This window comes from Leucoraja erinacea, chromosome 29, assembly GCF_028641065.1.
Source record: "Leucoraja erinacea ecotype New England chromosome 29, Leri_hhj_1, whole genome shotgun sequence".
NCBI lineage: Eukaryota > Metazoa > Chordata > Chondrichthyes > Rajiformes > Rajidae > Leucoraja > Leucoraja erinaceus.
In genome coordinates, this window is record NC_073405.1 from 4,754,215 (window position 1) to 4,771,944 (window position 17,730).

The window sequence follows — 17,730 nt, forward strand, 5'->3', positions numbered from 1 at the left end:
TGGGCCAAAAAGTTGTTTCCATCGAAGATAGACACAAAATGTTTGGAGTAACTCAGCGGGACAGGCAGCATCTCTGGAGAAAAGGCATGGGTGACATTTTGGGTCGAGACCCTTCGCCACTGTGACTGCTGTGTATAGTGAACTAGTTGGCATCAGACCATCTGTGAGAGATGGTGTGGTTTTGGGCTTTGATGTTGTCATGTTTGGAGAAGGTTTTTCAGTGAACCAATCACACAATAAATATCGCCACCCAATTTGGGAGAAGCAGTTGGGAGAGTAATTTAGGAAAGGGGGGGGGGGGGTGGGAAGGGAAGCATATTTGGGGGGAGAGGAGGAAATGCCAACATGAAGGGTGACGTTCTTGCTGCTTACCTTATTCCAACACTCACATCACCCAAAATGGGGAATGGTTATCATATTTTAGAAGCATGTCAACCCATACAATCATGTCATTTGTTCATCTAGTGCAGAAAGGTTTTGGTCAATCAAGGAACCTCCCTCATGAAGCTGGGTCCTGGACAGTGTGACCATTGACAAGTCTAGGTAGTGGATCCTTCATGATGTCTCTTCATGTTGACTACCTGCCCTCGCTAGAGTTAAGGTGTAGGAAGGAACGGCAGATGCTGGTTTATACCGAAGATAGACACAAAATGCTGGTGTAACTCAGCAGGACAGGCAGCATCTCCGGAGAGAAGGAATGGGTGACATTTCGGGTCGAGACCCTTCTTCAGTCTGATGTCAGAGGAGAGGGAGATACATAGATAAGGAAGTGTTAGGTGTGAAAAAAAGGACAAAGGGGATGGAGATGAAGGAAAATGTAGAATAGATCATTGTTAGCTAGGAGAAGGTAACAACAACGCAAACAGATAAAATGTAGTTGGTGATTGTAAGACTGGTGGGAGAACTGGGAAGGGGGAGGGATGGAGCGAGAGAGAGAGGGAAAGCAAGGGTTACTTGAAGTTAGACAAGTCAATGTTAATACTGCTGGGGTGTAAGCTGCCCAAGCAAAATATGAGGTGCTGTTCCTCCTTTTAGCGCTGGGACTCACTGACAATGGAGGAGGCCCAGGACAGAAAGGTCAGTATGGGAGGGGGAGTTAAAGTGTTTAGCAACTGGGAGATCAGGTAGGCTTAGAGTTATGTTCACACCAGCTTTGTCCCTCCAAGAGGGAGCGTGGAGGCGAGGGAGCTGCTGGCCAGCTGGAGATCTTCTAGAATTGGTGGGCCCCACCTGGACTGGAGTGCTTTGTTGACACGGAGAATAACATTTTTTTTCTTGATGTTTTAATGTAACCACAAACCAAAAAAAAAACTACCCAAGAAAACACAGAAAATGGAGACCTGTGAATATAGGCTGAAAAAAAAGTATTAAATGGAAAATAAAGCCCATTCTACACACACCTAATCGGTGTGATCTCCTTACAACATTTATTCTATGGTGTATCAGGGAAGGTGTCCGGTTGCAGCAGTGTTCATTCAATGATTCAATGATACTTTGTTGTCAAATGTACCTAGAATCAGTGAAATGCTTTGTTTTGCATTCAACCCGGTAAAATCATACAGCAGACCTCACCTGGGCAGTACACAAGAGTCGCCACCTTTCTGGCGCCGAAAAACGTGTTACTCTGTCGGATCTGCGGTTCAGAAAAGAACAGTAAAGAATGTTTATTTTAGTAAGTTGTGTCCAGAAACGTGAAAGGCTTGGATAGAGTGGACATGGAAAGGATATTTCCATTAGTGGGAGAGTCTAGGACTAGAGGCCATAGCCTCAGAATAAAAGGACATACCTTCAGAAAGATGAGGAGGAATTTCTTTAGTCAGAGGGTGGTGAATCTGTGGAATTCATTGCCACAAAAAGGCTGTGGGGGTCAAGTCGATAGATATATTTAAGGCGGAAATTGATAGATTCTTGATTAGTACGGGTGTCAGGGGTTATGGGGAGAAGGCAGGAGAATGGGGTTAGGAGGGGGAGATAGATCAGCCTTGATTGGATGGCGGAGTAGACTCGATGGGCTGAATGGCCCAATTCTGCTCCTCTTTGTTACGAAGTTTTGAAAAGTGTTTTTGGGCTTGTGTGTGCTGTGAGTTTTGGAATCTTTGGGATGATATTTGTGTAGTCAACGCATGGAACAGTTCACCCACTCACGCTCTGTGTGGCGCTCCGCTGTGCTCTGACTCACAGCCTGTGGCTGCAAAATAAAATAAAAGCTTTCCTATTCTGGAAAGGAGGTTGGTAGTTTGTAGGCTGCGAGTGACACGTTAGAGGAATGATGCTTTTGGAATGTAATTCCCATCATTCTGCTTTGCCCTTTTCGAGTGAAAGGGTTAGCAGGAGCTGCCCCCTCCCCCCCGCCCTCGCTGTTTGCCTTGCTACGCCAGTAATAATCACCACACCCATAACTAACGTAATATCTGGCTGCAATATTGACATTGAACCTTTAACTGTTTAAAGGTTCTTTGGTTGACATGCACTATATAAACAGGGAACAAAATATGTATTGTGTGGGAAGGAACTGCAGATGCTGGTTTAAACCGAATATAGACACAAAAAGCTGGAGTGACTCAGCGGGTCATGCAGCATCTCTGGAGAAAAGGAGTAGTTGAAGTTTCGGGTCAAGACCCTTCTTCAGATATGTTCAAAATATGTGTCCTTTGGTTTGGAATGGGTTGTTTTGAAAGCACGCTCTTTACAGAATAGTGTGGCTGGATCAATGCTTTTGATTCTAGTTCCCGGCACTCACTTTCCTCTCTCTATAAATAACACTGATGTGATTGCTGATGTGATTCCTACATCTCTATTTAAGGAGGGGTGACGGGGTGTGGGGAGGGGGCTTTCTCTCTTCTAAGGACTGGCCAAATTTTGTGCCTTTTACCACAGTGATGAATGCTGTGGTGGATGTTTGTGTTAAATCTTTATTGTGTTTTTGTGTGTTCTTTTTTCATTATACCGCTGCTGGCAAATTAATTTCACTTGCACTTTATGTGCAAGTGACGAATTTATACCGATATTTATATTGAAATGGTCCAGGGCGATGGAGAGAAAGGGGTTGAATATACTCAGGGGGAGCCATGCCTATGCTGTTTGGTGTTGAAAAAACACTGCAACAGTAGGCAGCTGGACAGAATGTGGCAGAGAAATTTTTTAAGGTGAGATAAGCTTTTTCCATTGAAGATTCAAACAAGAGGACATGATTTGAGAATTAAGGAACAGAAGTTTAGGGGTAACATGAGGGGGAACTTCTTCACTCAGAGAGTGGTAGCTGTGTGGAATGAGCTTCCAGTGGAAGTGGTGAAGGCAGGTTCGATTTTATACTTTAAAAATAAATTGGATAGCTATATGGACGGGAAAGGAATAGAGGGTTATGGTCTGAGTGCAGGTAGATGGGACTAGGTGAGAATAAGTGATCGGCACGGACTAGAAGGGCCGAGATGGCCTGTTTCCGTGCTGTAATTGTTATATGGTTATATAACAGATGGACAGAAAGCACACAAAACCGGGTGCTCTGGTTTCCTTCCACATTCCGAAGTCGTGCAGGATTGTAGGTTAATCGACTTCCCCGGTGTGCAGAAGAGAATTAGTATATTGGTGAATGTGTAAGAAAGAACGGCAGATGCTGGAAAAAGGTGGACAAAAATACACGAAACGTCACCTATTCCTTCGCTCCATAGATGCTGCCTCACCCGCTGGGTTTCTCCAGCATTTTTGTCTACCTTAGTATATGGGTGATAACTCTTTGGCATGGACTCGTTGGGGTCTGTTTCCATGAAACAGGGTCTGTTTCCACACTGTACCTCTAGACTAAACTAAACTAAAAAGGGATGACTTTAAAGAGGTAATTGCATAGGTTTAAGATGAGATGAGAATGCCTGAGAGGGTAGAAAGGAGTCAGGGGTCTGGCAGAAGGGAAGATACGAGATAGAACACAAAGCTGGAGTCAGTCACAGATAACTGGACTAAGAAGAGAGAAAGTTATTTATTTTGATTTAACTTTTTTTTTAAACTTTAAAAATTCTTATTCCAGCAGATCAGGCTCAGCTTGCTGGTGAAATATCAAACACATTGGTTGAGTTCCAGTGTAGTTCTCTACCGCAGGCAGACATCTTTTTCAGCATTTGGCTTGTCGAACCCTCTAGTTATCTGTAAGTTCCTCATCGATCAGATAGGCCTCCATTTCGAGAGAACTGACTCTCAACCAGTTTGATGTTTCCTGATAGTTATAACCACATGGTTCTGATAACACTCTGGAAATGGTTTTTAACATTTTCCAGTGACCCCGTTTCTTTCAACTTAATTGCTTATTTCATTGCTATTTTGTGCATGCTGTGAGTAAATTGGACTGCACATACCCCTCACTGCAGCTGTGACTGCAACTCAAAAATGTAAAGAGCTATTGGGGAAGTCCTGAGGTTACCAAAGAAACCGATCAAAGGCGTCATGTTCTTTGTCTCATGTTCTTCTCTTTTATACTATCCTTCCCTTTTCACATCACCCTCGCTTCGAGGACCAGAGGACATAGGTTTAAGGTGAAGGGGAAAATATTTTAATAGGAATCTGAGGGGTAATTTTTTCACCCAAACTGGTTGAGGCTGGGCCTATCCCAATGTTTAAGAAATAGTTAGACAGGTACATGGATAGGACAGGTTTGGAGGGATATGGACCAAACTCAGGCAGGTGGGACTAGTGTGGCTGGGACATGTTGGCCGGTGTGAGCAAGATGGGCCGAAGGGCCTATTTCTACACTGTACCACATTGTGACACTCTGCTCACTCTATTATTGCACATTAGGGATCCACAACCACACAACCAGCTTGGAGCTAACTGAGTAGGAAGGAACTGCAGAAGCTGGTTTATACCGAAGATAGTCATGAAGTGCTGGAGTAACTCAGTGGGTCAGACAGTGGGTCTAAAGAAGGGTTTCGGCCCGAAACGCTGCCTATTTCCTTTGCTCCATAGATGCTGCCACACCCACTGAGTTTCTCCAGCAGTTTTGTCTACCTTCGATTTTCCAGCATCTGCAGTTCCTTCTTGAACATTTCTGGAGATAAAGGATGGGTGACGTTTCAGGTTGGGTCTCGAGATGGGTCCTGACCCAAACGTCACCCAAACCGGAGCGCCCGGATGAAACACAGGCAGTCGTTGAGAGAACATGCAAACTCCACACAGACAGCACTGATTTGTATATGTTGGTTTTGCAGTTACGTGAGAAAATGCTTGTTTACACACAAGTGGTCAGGGTCAAAAGTGGCCAGTGAGGGGCAGTGTTGGAGGCATATTCAAATGAAGAATTCAAAAGGGAAGCATTTAAATATCTGAAAGGAAATTATGTGCAGGGCTGCGGGAAGGGGGTGAGTGGGACCGGCTTTTACATGGAACTGGACCAGACTTGATAGGTCAAATAATCTTGTATTGTAACCATTCCTGTGGCTTTGTTCAGCAACTACCCTATTGGGGCGTCAGCAGTGTGAGCAGCTGATAGCCTGGGGAAGGGAGAGGACTTTCAAGGCGATATGAAGGAGAGCCCTCTTCACCCAGAGAGTAGCAAGTATATGGGATGCACTGCCTAGGAGGCTAAAGCTGGATTATTGACAAGCCAGTTCCCACTGCAAGTAAGAATTTCATTGTTCCTTTTCAGGACATGCGACAATAAAACACTCTTGAAAACACGTCAGAAATGTCTACATGAGCACTTGAATCGCCTTGGCATAGAAGATTATGGATTGGACCAAGTGCTGGGAGATAGGATTAATATGTAATGGTGTCCAGTGACTGGAATGGAATTTGTGTGAAGGAACTGTAAATGAAGGAACAAAAATGCTGGAGTAACTTGGCGGGACAGGCAGCATCTCTGGATGACGTTTCTGGTCGAAACCCTAAACTCTGAAGAAGGGTCTCGCTGAGTTACTCCGGCATGTTGTGTCTATCACTGGCATGGAATAGTTGGGTAGAATGGCCTGTTTCCGCGCTGCATGGGTCTATGCAGGTCCAAGTAGGGATGATCAGTAACAGCTGGGCTTACCAACAATCCCCATATACCGAGAAATGAACGAGCAAATTAAGAACAGCTTTTCACAGAAGTGGAGCGCGCACCAGTTGTTTGGCTGAAAGAGGACTTGTGTTTCGCGTTGTGAAGGAAGTTTCGTGGCCTCCCCTTTTGCTTTGCTGTTGAGAGAAAAAAAAGCCTCCACCCAAGGCATGAATGTGCCGAGCAGGAGCCGCCAAGCGACGCGTTCCTCATCCGCCTTGTTGTGAAGGAAGCGAGTCCTTGACCACACATTGTAGCGCAGCAAAGCTGCTCACTCCAAGGTGAAGGTTAGATGCTTGAGAGGTTTCAACCACCATCCTTCACCTCCGCTCCTCTCTCACCCCCCCCCCCCAAACCCTGGGGACTGCTTGTTTTGTTTTACAACACGTTAGTATTTTTTATTTCAACATACATGCCAGTTTCACTGCAAAATTTTGTACCAAAACCACGAAGTAATTAATGAGCACTCTTTAACGTGTACTTAATTTATCCAAAAGTGTGTGATAAATAGTTTAAAGTGAGCCGCCAGACTTGTATGGGACTGGGGGTGTGTGTGGATGGGACGTTTGCTGGAGTCTCCCCCCCGCTCCGGGCTCCGGGCTCCGGGCTCCACCTTGAGTGAGCGGCGGGTCACGTGCCCCGACGCGGTCCTCCCCGAAACCATTACGTCACCCTATTTGGAGTACACAATGCGTCGGCATGGCAACGGGCGGCCAATGGCCGCGCCGCATGCAAAGCAGCCGGAGGCGACGACGTCACTGGCGTCCAATGGGAGGGCGCGAAGGTGACATCATGCAATGGGGCGAACACGTGGGCGAGTGTATATAAAGGGGCCGGCGGCAGGCGAGCGGCCGTGAGCGGAGTGGCCCTGGGACGTGGTGGACGGACGCACGGCGAGCTGAGAGCTGACCGAGACGTGGAGACCCGGGTTCGATCCCCCGTCCTTCCCCAGCCGGCAGTCTGGACCCGGCATGGAAACGCCCTTCTACCATGACGATACCTTGAGCACGGTGTACAGCATGAAGAAGAGCTTGAGCTTGCCCGTGTCCGACAACGGCCTCAAGAGCCAGCGAGACGCCGAAGCTCCGCTCAACTCGCCCGACCTGAGCTTCCTCAAGCTCGCCTCCCCCGACCTCGAACGCCTCATCATCCAGTCGAGCGGCTTGGTGACCACCAGCCCCGGGCCGGGACAGAACCTCTTCCCCCGCAGCGTGACCGACGAGCAGAACTCGTTCGCCGAGGGTTTCGTCAAAGCCCTGGAGGATCTCCACAAACAGAACCAGCTGAACGGCCCGGCTGGCCCGCAGGCTCCGCTCCCTGCCCCCGGCGGTCCGGCACCGGGAGCCGGAGGCAACTCTGGCGGGTTGCCACACCCCGAGCCCCCCGTCTACACCAACCTCAGCCCGTTCAGCGGGACTCCGGGTCCGGCGCCGGCCGTCAGCTACAGCCCGGAGCCGCCCGCCATCTCCTACCCACCGCTCGGCCACCCTCTGTGCCCGCAGGGCCGGCTCCAAGCCCCCAAGGACGAGCCGCAGACCGTGCCCGACGTGTCGGGTCTCGGCGACACCCCGCCCGTCTCGCCCATCGACATGGACACACAGGAGCGCATCAAGGCGGAGAGGAAGCGCCTGCGGAACCGCATCGCCGCCTCCAAGTGCAGGAAACGCAAGCTGGAGCGCATCTCCCGGCTGGAGGACAAAGTGAAGGGACTCAAGTGCCAGAACTCAGAGCTAGCCTCCACTGCCAGCCTGCTGCGGGAGCAGGTGGCCCAGCTCAAACAGAAGGTGTTGACCCATGTCAACAGCGGCTGCCAGTTGCTACTGAGTCCGCAGGTTCAAGCTTACTAACCCCAGGTCTGGCACACCTTCTACTCCGTGGACCAGCCGAGGAACCCTTCCGCCCTCCCTCCCCGCCTCGTGTCCTTGCCCGAAACCCGGGACAGGACACCACACGTAAGCCATCAGAGGAACCCTCGTTTTGAACCCTTCAAGATGCCTGGGGGACAATCCAGTCCGCGACTATCTGTTAACCTGGTGAAAGCCCATTAGACTTGTGGAGCACGTCTCCCTGGGTTCTGTGCATTCGCCTCCCGTGTGGGCCATCTACAAGTCCCCCAGATCCATGGTTTGTCTCACCTGACCAACACGACTGAAGGGGTGTGGACCATGCCTCCTGTTTTACCACCACTGAAATTGAGTTGGAAGAACTCTTGGATAGTGCTGTCTGAGTGGACAGATCAATATTGACTTACATTGACAGTAACTTGATTGAGTTCAATTGACCAAAAGCCAATAGATGTGTCTGGCACTGCATGTCTGAGTCCCTGTTCCACGCGCTCAGTGTGTTGGTCTCTGCTGTTTGTCGAAAGCTGATGCATGGACTATAGCTGTGGCCTTCAACCACCCGCAGACTCTTAACATCAGATGCCTGCTCGTTTTGTGCCGTGTTCGTGTTTGCATTCAGGTGCAAACTTTTATAAATAATTGTAAATAAGCATCTGACTCTGTTACAATATTGTTCGAATGTATGTTTTTACCATTTGAAAGATAATCTATTTATATACAGTAATGGGAACAGTCTGATTAGATTCCTGGTTGCTATACATTCCGATATGTATTGCCACAATGTGATTTTTTTGAATAAAAGTATTTTATGTCTAAGATGTTAGATTTGTTTTGCATTTAATTGCAGAAAGCAATTGATTAGTAAGGGTATCAGAGGTTATGGGGAGAGGGCATGAGAATGGGGTTGAGAGGGAAAGATAGATCAGCCTTGATTGAATGGCGGAGTAGACTTAATGGGCCAAATCGCCTAATTCTGCTCCTATCACATAAACGTATAATCATTCACATTCTAAGCCTGAAGCTGGGAGATGGGAAGGCAAAGCTGCGTTGGTACTTTCTGATGAGAGTTGATAAGCTACTGTGACCAAGTATTTTTGGTATTGCGTACATGTGGCTGTCTTGAGAGGTTGATCAAACATTTTCAAGTGTTGTTGCTAATGTTGTATTATACCTGCAATGCAGTCTGATGCTCAGAGCACTTTGTTAACCATGTCAACTGCAAGGACTGACAGATGTTGTGGGAAGGAACTGCAGATGCTGGTTTGCACAGAAGATAGACACAAATTGCTGGAGTAACTCAGCAAGAGGGGCAGCGGCACTGGCGAGAAGGAATGGGTGACGTTTCTGGTCGAGACCCTTCAGAGTCAAGGGGGAGGGTGACATAGAGATATGGAAGGGTTAGGTGTGAGAACGAGATATCAAAGGGGACGTTGATTAAGGAAAATGTCGAATGGATCATTGTTAGCTCTGAAGGTGACAACGAGGCATACAATCAGTAAAATTAAATCAGGAGGACTGTGCAACTAGTCGGGGAACCGGGATGGGGTTTGTTTATTAACCAAAATGGTGCTGGAATAACTCAGTAGCTCCGACAACATCTTTGGAAGGCATTGATAGGTGAGGTTTTAGGTTGAGGCCACGACCAGCATGATGTTGAATATTACAAACACCAACTAAATACTGTCAAAAGGACACAGTGTTGGTGCAACTCATCAGGACAGGCAGCATCTCTGAAGAACATGGAAAGGTGATGTTTCAGGTTGGGACCCTTCTTCAGACCCGAATCTATCATCTATCCATGATCTCCAGAGATGCTGCTTGACCCCCTGAGTTATTCCAGCACTTTGTATTCACTTTGTTAGCCATGCTGCCTCCTTCATTGTCAGAAATAGGTTGGTAGACAACACTTCCCATTCCCACACAGACTGTGATAGACACAGAAAGCTGGAGTAACTCAGCAGGGCAGGCAGCATCTCTGGAGAGAAGGAATGAGCGAGGTTTTGGGACAGGACCCTTCTTCTGAAGAAGGTTCTTGACCCAAAACGTCACCCATTCCTTCGCTCCAGAGATGCTGCCTGTCCCGCTGAGTTACTCCAGCTTTTTGTGTCTATCTTCGGTTTAAGCCAGCACCTGCAGTTTTCCCTAAACAGACCTTTCCGTCCTAGGTCTCATCCATTGTTAGAGTGAGGCTAAACTCAAATTGGAGGAACAGCATCTCAATTTTGCTTAGGCAGCTTACAGCCCAGTGGTATGAGTGTTGATTTCTCTCACTTCAGGTATCCCCGGTATTCCCTCTCTCCATCTTCCCCCCCACCCCCGCACTAGCTTCCCGTTTTCACCCACCAAACATCTAACAATGGCCTGTTTCCTTTATCATCCTCACTTTTTTGCATATCTTTCATTCCTTGTTCATTATCTCTACATCATTGTCTATATCTCTCGTTTCCCTTATCCCCTAACCAGTGTGAATAAAGGTCTCGACCCAAAACGTCACCCATTCCTTCTCCCCAGCGATGCTGCCTGTCCCGCTGAGTTCCTCCACTTTTTTAGTGTCTATCTTTGGTTTAAACCAGCATCTGCAGTCCCTTCCCACACACTTGATGAGAGTTGTGGATTTAACCCCTACTGAAAGTAATTCCCAAATCATTAAATGATACCAGAGGCACTTCCTGGCCAACTTTATGCAAAGCCAAAACAATAAGTTTGCACTGGTCTGTGAAGGTAGAGGAAGTGAAATGTTGCTGTCTAATAGAAAGTAATTCGATCCTGTGTTCGCTTATTCAAATTGTCTGATAAAAAAATCGGTTAGGAGGCTGTTCATTTTCCTTTCAAACAAATTATCAGCCATTCAGCAGGGCAAATAAAACATCTATCTATTTTCTCCAACGATGCTCCCTGACCTGTCTTTCTATCGTTAGAAATCAAAAGTTAATTTTCCTAGAAATTAGCTGACCCCCTTGTTTTTTCCTCTATATCATCCTATAATTTTATATTTGTCTAGTACCTTTATAAACTAATTTCATTTGCATTTAGTTGCACTTCAAAGTACAACTTGCTGCAAAAATTTGGATTCCAAATCCATTGGAACTGGATATCCAATTCCAGATATCTGAAATAAGATTAAGTGAAAAATAAAACGAGACAATATCTGAAGAACGGCTGGTGTTGTCTGGTCTAGATGGAGCAGTAGTGGGTTGTTTTAGAATGTGGGATTCCTGATTACTGTTCATGTGGGTGGTGGTGTTTCAGATCCGTGGCAACAGATGTGAAATGTGTTGCTTCAGTGCTGTAATAGCCGACTCTAGGGATGCTATTGCATTCCCCAGTTGAGCAAAGCTTCTTCCAAGAACAGGTTGTGGGTGAAGGAATGTGTGGGATCTACAGGCAATCAATGCCACAGGCAGGATCAATGCTGGGCAAGATTCTGATCAGCCTGCCAGATGTGGCCTACTGTGCCCAATGTTCACCATCAGGGCAAGATGAATGTGTGGATCAGTTATCCCACCCCCCTCCTGGCAGCATGTTCCAAGCACCCACCACTATTTGATTTTAAAAAAACTTGCCTTCCACGTATCATTTAAACTTTGCCCATCTCACTTAAAAGCTAGTTTGAGTTGGAGAAATTCACATTCCCAAAGCCCAGGAGGGAAATGTACCACTTAAGTCCTTACCGACCTGATCTCCCGGTGGCTCAGCACTTCAACCCCCCACCTCCCCCTCCCATTCCAAATCTGACCTTTCTGTCCTGGGCCTCCTCCATGGCCAGAGTGAGTCTCACCACAAATTGGAGGAGCAGCACCTCGTATTTCGCTTGGGTAAGGCAGCAACTCCAGCGGTATGAACATTGACTTCTCCAATTTCAGATAGTCCTTGCTTTCTCCCTCTCCCCTTCCCAGCTCTCCCGATGTCTCCGCCTCTTCCTTTCTTCTTCCTGCCCCCCCATCCCCTCATCTGTCTGAAGAAGGGTCTCGACCCGAAAAGTCACCCATTCCTTCGCTCCATAGATGCTGCCTCGCTCTCTGAGTTTCTCCAGCATTTTTGTCTACCTTTGATTGTTCCAGCATCTGCTGTTCCTTCTTAAACACTTAGTCTTGGGGATAGTCTAGTGACGCTATTATTTATTGAGCTCCAATTAAGATAATGTTACAATAACAGTCACTGCCTGGTGTCTTCTCTTCCAGTAGATATCATTCCAGCAGGAACTCTGGAATGCCTGAAATTGATTTTCTCAGGGATTGGAATGTCACCACAGATTCAACAAGGTGGACACAAAATGCGGGACTACCTCAGCGGGACAAGCAGCATCTCGACTCAAAATGTCACCCATTCCTTCTCTCCAGAGATGCTGCTTGTCCCGCTGAGTTACTCCGGCATTTATTTCTACCTTCGATTCAAACCGGCATCTGCAGTTCTTTCCTACACAGATTCACCGAGGAGCAGCACAATTACATTGTATCTCCTTTCCCTAAAATGCCATCCCCCCCCCCAAAAGTTTCAAACTGCTTTAACTATCTTGGGTGGCAAACTCAAATTCTCTTTTCTCGTTTTAAATGTTTTATCGGCTGTATCGTTCTCCAGAATGATGGCTGACCTGGGGTGGGAAATTGCAACCTTCACGGGATCCACCCTGTCTCGACTAATGCAATCATCCCGACGTGCACAAACAAGATCAAATGGAACAAGTTGACAAACAACTTTAGGCTTTGCACGCCAATCGCAAGAAGAAGAAGATGGCTGACCTGTTCAGTTACTCCAGCACTTTGTCTTTTGTTGATTCATCAATTGGTAAGCAAAGACAGGAATGATGTTTCAGTACAAGTTGGGACACAGCCAAGTTAAGGTGAGTTTATATTTCACAATGGATGGCAAGTTAGAACGGTTGATTGCGGTGGTAACCATCGATGTGTGTGAGTTTGGACAGCACTGTTTTGCAAACACAGATTATCACTGGAGTCTAATCCTACAGACACTAACTCTCAGAGGTGTACAAGACCCCAGATTTAAACACTTGTGCCTTTCAGGAAATAGGAAAATATGCTACCAAACGCAACACAGAGTTAAAGAACACAAAGTGCTGGAGTGACTCAGCAGATCAGGCAGCATCTCTGGAGAAAATGAGTATGACCTTTTGGTTCTGGGCCTGAAACATTAACCATCCATGTTCTCCAGAGATGCTGCCTGACCTCCTGAGTAACTCCAGTACTTTGTCTTTTTTTTTGGTATACCAACATCTGCAATTCCTTCTATTAACTGAAGGGTGGCCCAGTGGTAGAGTTGCTGCCATACAACGCTCACAGTGCAAGAGACTCGGTTCAATCCTGACTAAGGGTTTGTATGTTCTCCCTGTGACCGAGCGGGCTTTTTCCTAGATGTTCAGTTGCCTCCCACAGATGTACAGGAGTGTAGGTTAATTGGCTTGGCATAAATGTAAATTATCCCTAGTTGTGGGTAGGATAGTATCAATGTGCAGGGAAGAGGGACACAAACCCTGAGTATAGGAGCAGGGAGGTTCTACTGCAGTTGTACAGGGTCTTGGTGAGACCACACCTGGAGTATTGCGTACAGTTTTTGTCTCCAAATCTGAGGAAGGACATTATTGCCATAGAGGGAGTGCAGAGACGGTTCACCAGACTGATTCCTGGGATGTCAGGACTGTCTTAAGAAGAAAGACTGGATAGACTTGGTTTATACTCTCTAGAATTTAGGAGATTGAGAGGGGATCTTATAGAAACTTACAAAATTCTTAAGGGGTTGGACAGGCTAGATGCAGGAAGATTGTTCCCGATGTTAGGGAAGTCCAGGACAAGGGGTCACAGCTTAAGGATAAGGGGGAAATCCTTTAAAACCGAGATGAGAAGAACTTTTTTCACACAGAGAGTGGTGAATCTCTGGAACTCTCTGCCACAGAGGGTAGTTGAGGCCAGTTCATTGGCTATATTTAAGCGGGAGTTAGATGTGGCCCTTGTGGCTAAGGGGATCAGGGGGTATGGAGAGAAGGCAGGTACGGGATACTGAGTTGGATGATCAGCCATGATCATATTGAATGGCGGTGCAGGCTCGAAGGGCCGAATGGCCTACTCCTGCACCTAATTTCTATGTTTCTATGTTTCTAATGTGCAGGGATCGCTAGTCGGTGCAGAAGAGCCTGTTTCACTAAACTACTGAGTTAAAGGCTCAAATCTGGGTTTGGAATCAAATGCTAGGAGGAGCATATAAAGATTACTCCAACTCCACTGATTACAACTATTATCTTTCTGAAGAGGGACATAAAATAGTGGAGTAACTCAGCCAGTCAGGCAGCATCCCTGAAGAAAATGAATAGGTGATGTTTTGGTCGGGACCTTGTTGCTCTCATTAATACTAATCTAACAATGCTGGTTCTCCTCTCCCCCTCCCCCCCTCGTACTTTCACTGACATCACTGAGGGAATGCCACTGGTGTCAATCAAGGCTGTCCGTGCGATGCTATTTATGATGTAACAACAATTTAGAAGCCGAGCCGTCCAATGGCAGCAACTGCTGAGCGATTGCATAGAATGACTTTCAGTTAAACTCCTTGAAACTTTTGAAATCTGTGGCAGATTGTGGGCGTTCACAGGAGGTAATGGTGAGTGAGTCTGTGACAAGGCTCAGAAACCTATAGCAGTGTTACCAAGGGACATGTCGGTACTATATTTTGCAATGAGTAATAAATCTGGGTTAAGAATCAAGTTCTGCGCATTACACCTTAAGAAGGATGTCCAGTACCTAGTGTATAGTGAAGATTTATCTGGATGGTTATAGAAATGGAGGGGGATGGGGGCTTCCATTATACATGGAGACTGTGGAATGAGGGAGGTAAGTGGGAAGGAAGTGGGGCTGGAATTCTTTGATACGAGGAGGTTAAAAGATGATTAGTTACTAAAGTCAACAAAGATATTTGAAACATTGAATTGTTTTGAAAGAATAAATAAAGTTACCAATGGGAAGAATGTTGAAATGCGGAGGACATGGGTGCGAGATAATTAGCAAAAGAACAGAGGAGATGGGGAGAAATATATTTGAACCAAGAATCTGAGACAATTGACTAATAGCACCGATGTGTAGAAGGTCTTTAACTAAGATGACTGAGTATTTTGCTTGAGGCAAGAGGAGAAAAATGTTGACGTGGTCTATGTGGGCCACATTGGAGAGAGAAGGGGCATTTGATAAAGTGCACAAAGTAGGCTTGTCAACAATGGTATAAACTGGGCAGCATAAGAAATTGGCCAGGTGACAGAAAACAGAATCATGATCATAGTTATCATAAGTGATAGGAGCCGAATTAGGCCAATCGGGCCCATCAAGTCTACTCCGCCATTCAATCATAGCTGATCTATCTCTCCCTTCCTAACCCCGTTCTTCTGCCTTCTCCCCATAACCTCTGGCAGTTGTTGTTGTTGTTGTTTCCAAGGGAGGTTGACAGTAGAGAGATCAGTGCTTCTTGAGGTTTATTTTAATGACAGTGGTTTGCAGGGGGTTAATTTCAAATGCCAGCAAGGTTCCGTGGGGGCCAGGGAGAAATATAAGAAAATAACAAGCTGACAAAGTATTTAAAGACTGTAGGAAGAATCTACAGAACCAACCTGTAAGTAATGTAATGGCTGGTATTAAAGCATTTTTAGTGGCATGATTGGGTAGGAGAAGAGCTACAGCACGACCGTACAGAACCAGAGTCCCAGGTTCGATTCTGACTGCAGGGCTGTCTGCACGAAGTTTGTACATTCTCCCCGTGGCCGTGTGGGTTACCTCTCACACTCAAAAGAAGCACAGGTGTGTACGGTTAATTGGCTTGGTGTAAATAATAATAATAATAATAAATTTTATTTATGGGCGCCTTTCAAGAGTCTCAAGGACACCTTACAAAAATTTAGCAGGTAGAGGAAAAACATGTAAGGGGAATGAAATAAATAGTAGAGGCATGACTAGTACACAAAGTAAAGACAGAATACAATTCAAAACACAATATGAGGCAATTAATGCACAGATGAAAAGGGAGGGGGACGTGAGGCTAAGGATAGGCAGAGGTGAAGAGATGGGTCTTGAGGCGGGACTGGAAGATGGTGAGGGACACTGAATTACGGATCAGTTGGGGGAGGGAGTTCTAGAGCCTGGGAGCTGCCCTGGAGAAGGCTCTGTCACGTCAAAACTGCGGAGGTTGGACTTGTGGATGGAGAGGAGACCGGCTGATGTGGATCTGAGGGACCGTGAGGGTTGGTAGGGGGAGAGGAGGTCAGTGAGATGGGGGGGCTGATGGTGGAGGGCTTTGTAGGTGAGGATCAGGATTTTGTAGGTGATCCGGTGGGAGATGGAAAGCCAGTGAAGTTGTTTGAGGACTGGAGTGATGTGATGCCAGGATTTGGTGTGGGTGATGAGTCGGGCGGCTGCGTTCTGGACCAGTTGGAGTCGGTTGTTGTAGGTGGAGCTGATGCCAAGGAGAAGTAATAAATGTAAAATTGTCCCTAGTGTGTGTGTAGGGTAGGGTTAATGTGCGGGGATCGCTAGTCGGGGCGGACACGGTGGGGCGAAGGGTCTGTTTCCACGCTGTTTCTCTAGGATAAACCCCCAAAAAATGTAATTGTAGAGAAGCAAGGGAGTGGCCAGGTTGCTACTCATCCTCGATTATGCTGCTGGCCTTGCCGAGGCAGCATGGGGTACAAATGGAATCGATAGAAGGGGAGTGTGATGGTCTGGGCTGCGTCCACAATTCGCTGCAATTTCTCAGGGTCCTGGATGGAGCTGTTCCCAAACCGAGCTGTGATAAAATGCTTTCTATGTTGCATCTGTAGAAGTTGGAGTGAGCTGTAGGGAACATGCCAAACTTCCTAAGTCTTCTCAGGGTACCTTATGTTACCCTTTAGGGGGTGGAATTTTGGGTAGATAAATCTCCCAACACCTGACCTTTTTACCTCGGGCTGTGAAGTTAAGGGATGTGCATATGTTGAACATGACTTTGCAACGCTGTTTTTGGTTTGGAAATTGTACTACTCGTTTAGATCCTTGCTAATGTCATAGAAACATAGAAATTAGGTGCAGTTGGTATCCCCGTTCCTGCCTTCTCCCCATATCCCCTGACTCTGCTATTTTTAAGAGCCCTATCTAGCTCTCTCTTGAAAGCATCCAGAGAACCTGCCTCCACCGCCCTATGAGGCAGAGAATTCCACAGACTCGCCACTCTCTGTGAGAAAAAACTTTCCTCGTCTCCGTTCTAAATGGCTTACTCCTTATTCTTAAAACTGTGGCCCCTGGTTCTGGACTCCCCCAACATCGGGATCATGTATCCTGCCTCTAGCGTGTCCAAACCATTTAACAATCGTAGGTACACAAAAATGCTGGAGAAACTCAGCGGGTGCAGCAGCATCTATGGAGCGAAGGAAATAGGCAATGTTTCGGGCCAAAACCTTTCTTCAGACTGATCTTATATGTTTCAATGAGATACCCTCTCATCCTTCTAAACTCCAGAGTGTACAAGCCCAGCTGCTCCATTCTCTCAGCATATAACAGTCCCGCCATCCCGGGAATTAACCTTGCTGCACTCCCTCAATAGCAAGAATGTCCTTCCTCAAATTAGGGGACCAAAACTGCACTCCAGGTAGTAATAGAGAAGATATTACCTTTGGAGTCTGCTTTTTAACTTGGACCCTGGATACTTATTTTCTTTCAGCATTTCTCTTGATTGCATCAATATCATTGATTACCACATATACCAAAACAATTGGATCTTTTCCAAGTTATTTTTCCAGTCCCAGGGAGATATTCAGGAATGAGGTGATAACGCAGTCTTTAGGATTTATAGGTACACAAAAATGCTGGAGAAACTCAGCCGGTGCAGCAGCATCTATGGAGT

The 17,730-nt window shown here is 46.5% G+C and overlaps 2 protein-coding genes across 2 annotated transcripts in view; both read left to right on the forward strand.

The window, feature by feature from the left end:
• LOC129711037 (uncharacterized) overlaps window positions 1-17,730 on the forward strand; it is a 43,235-nt gene that overhangs the window by 18,171 nt on the left and 7,334 nt on the right. The window lies entirely within an intron of this gene.
• On the forward strand, window positions 6,848-8,682 carry LOC129711038 (transcription factor JunD-like). Its single transcript, XM_055658388.1, has one exon. The coding sequence runs from the start codon at window positions 6,994-6,996 to the stop codon at window positions 7,867-7,869; it is 876 nt and encodes a 291-aa protein (XP_055514363.1). The 5' UTR covers window positions 6,848-6,993; the 3' UTR covers window positions 7,870-8,682.

What these genes read in the sequence shown, in the direction of transcription:
- LOC129711038 (XM_055658388.1), top strand. Translation starts at nt 6,994, where the DNA reads ATGGAAACGCCCTTCTACCATGACGATACCTTGAGCACGGTGTACAGC.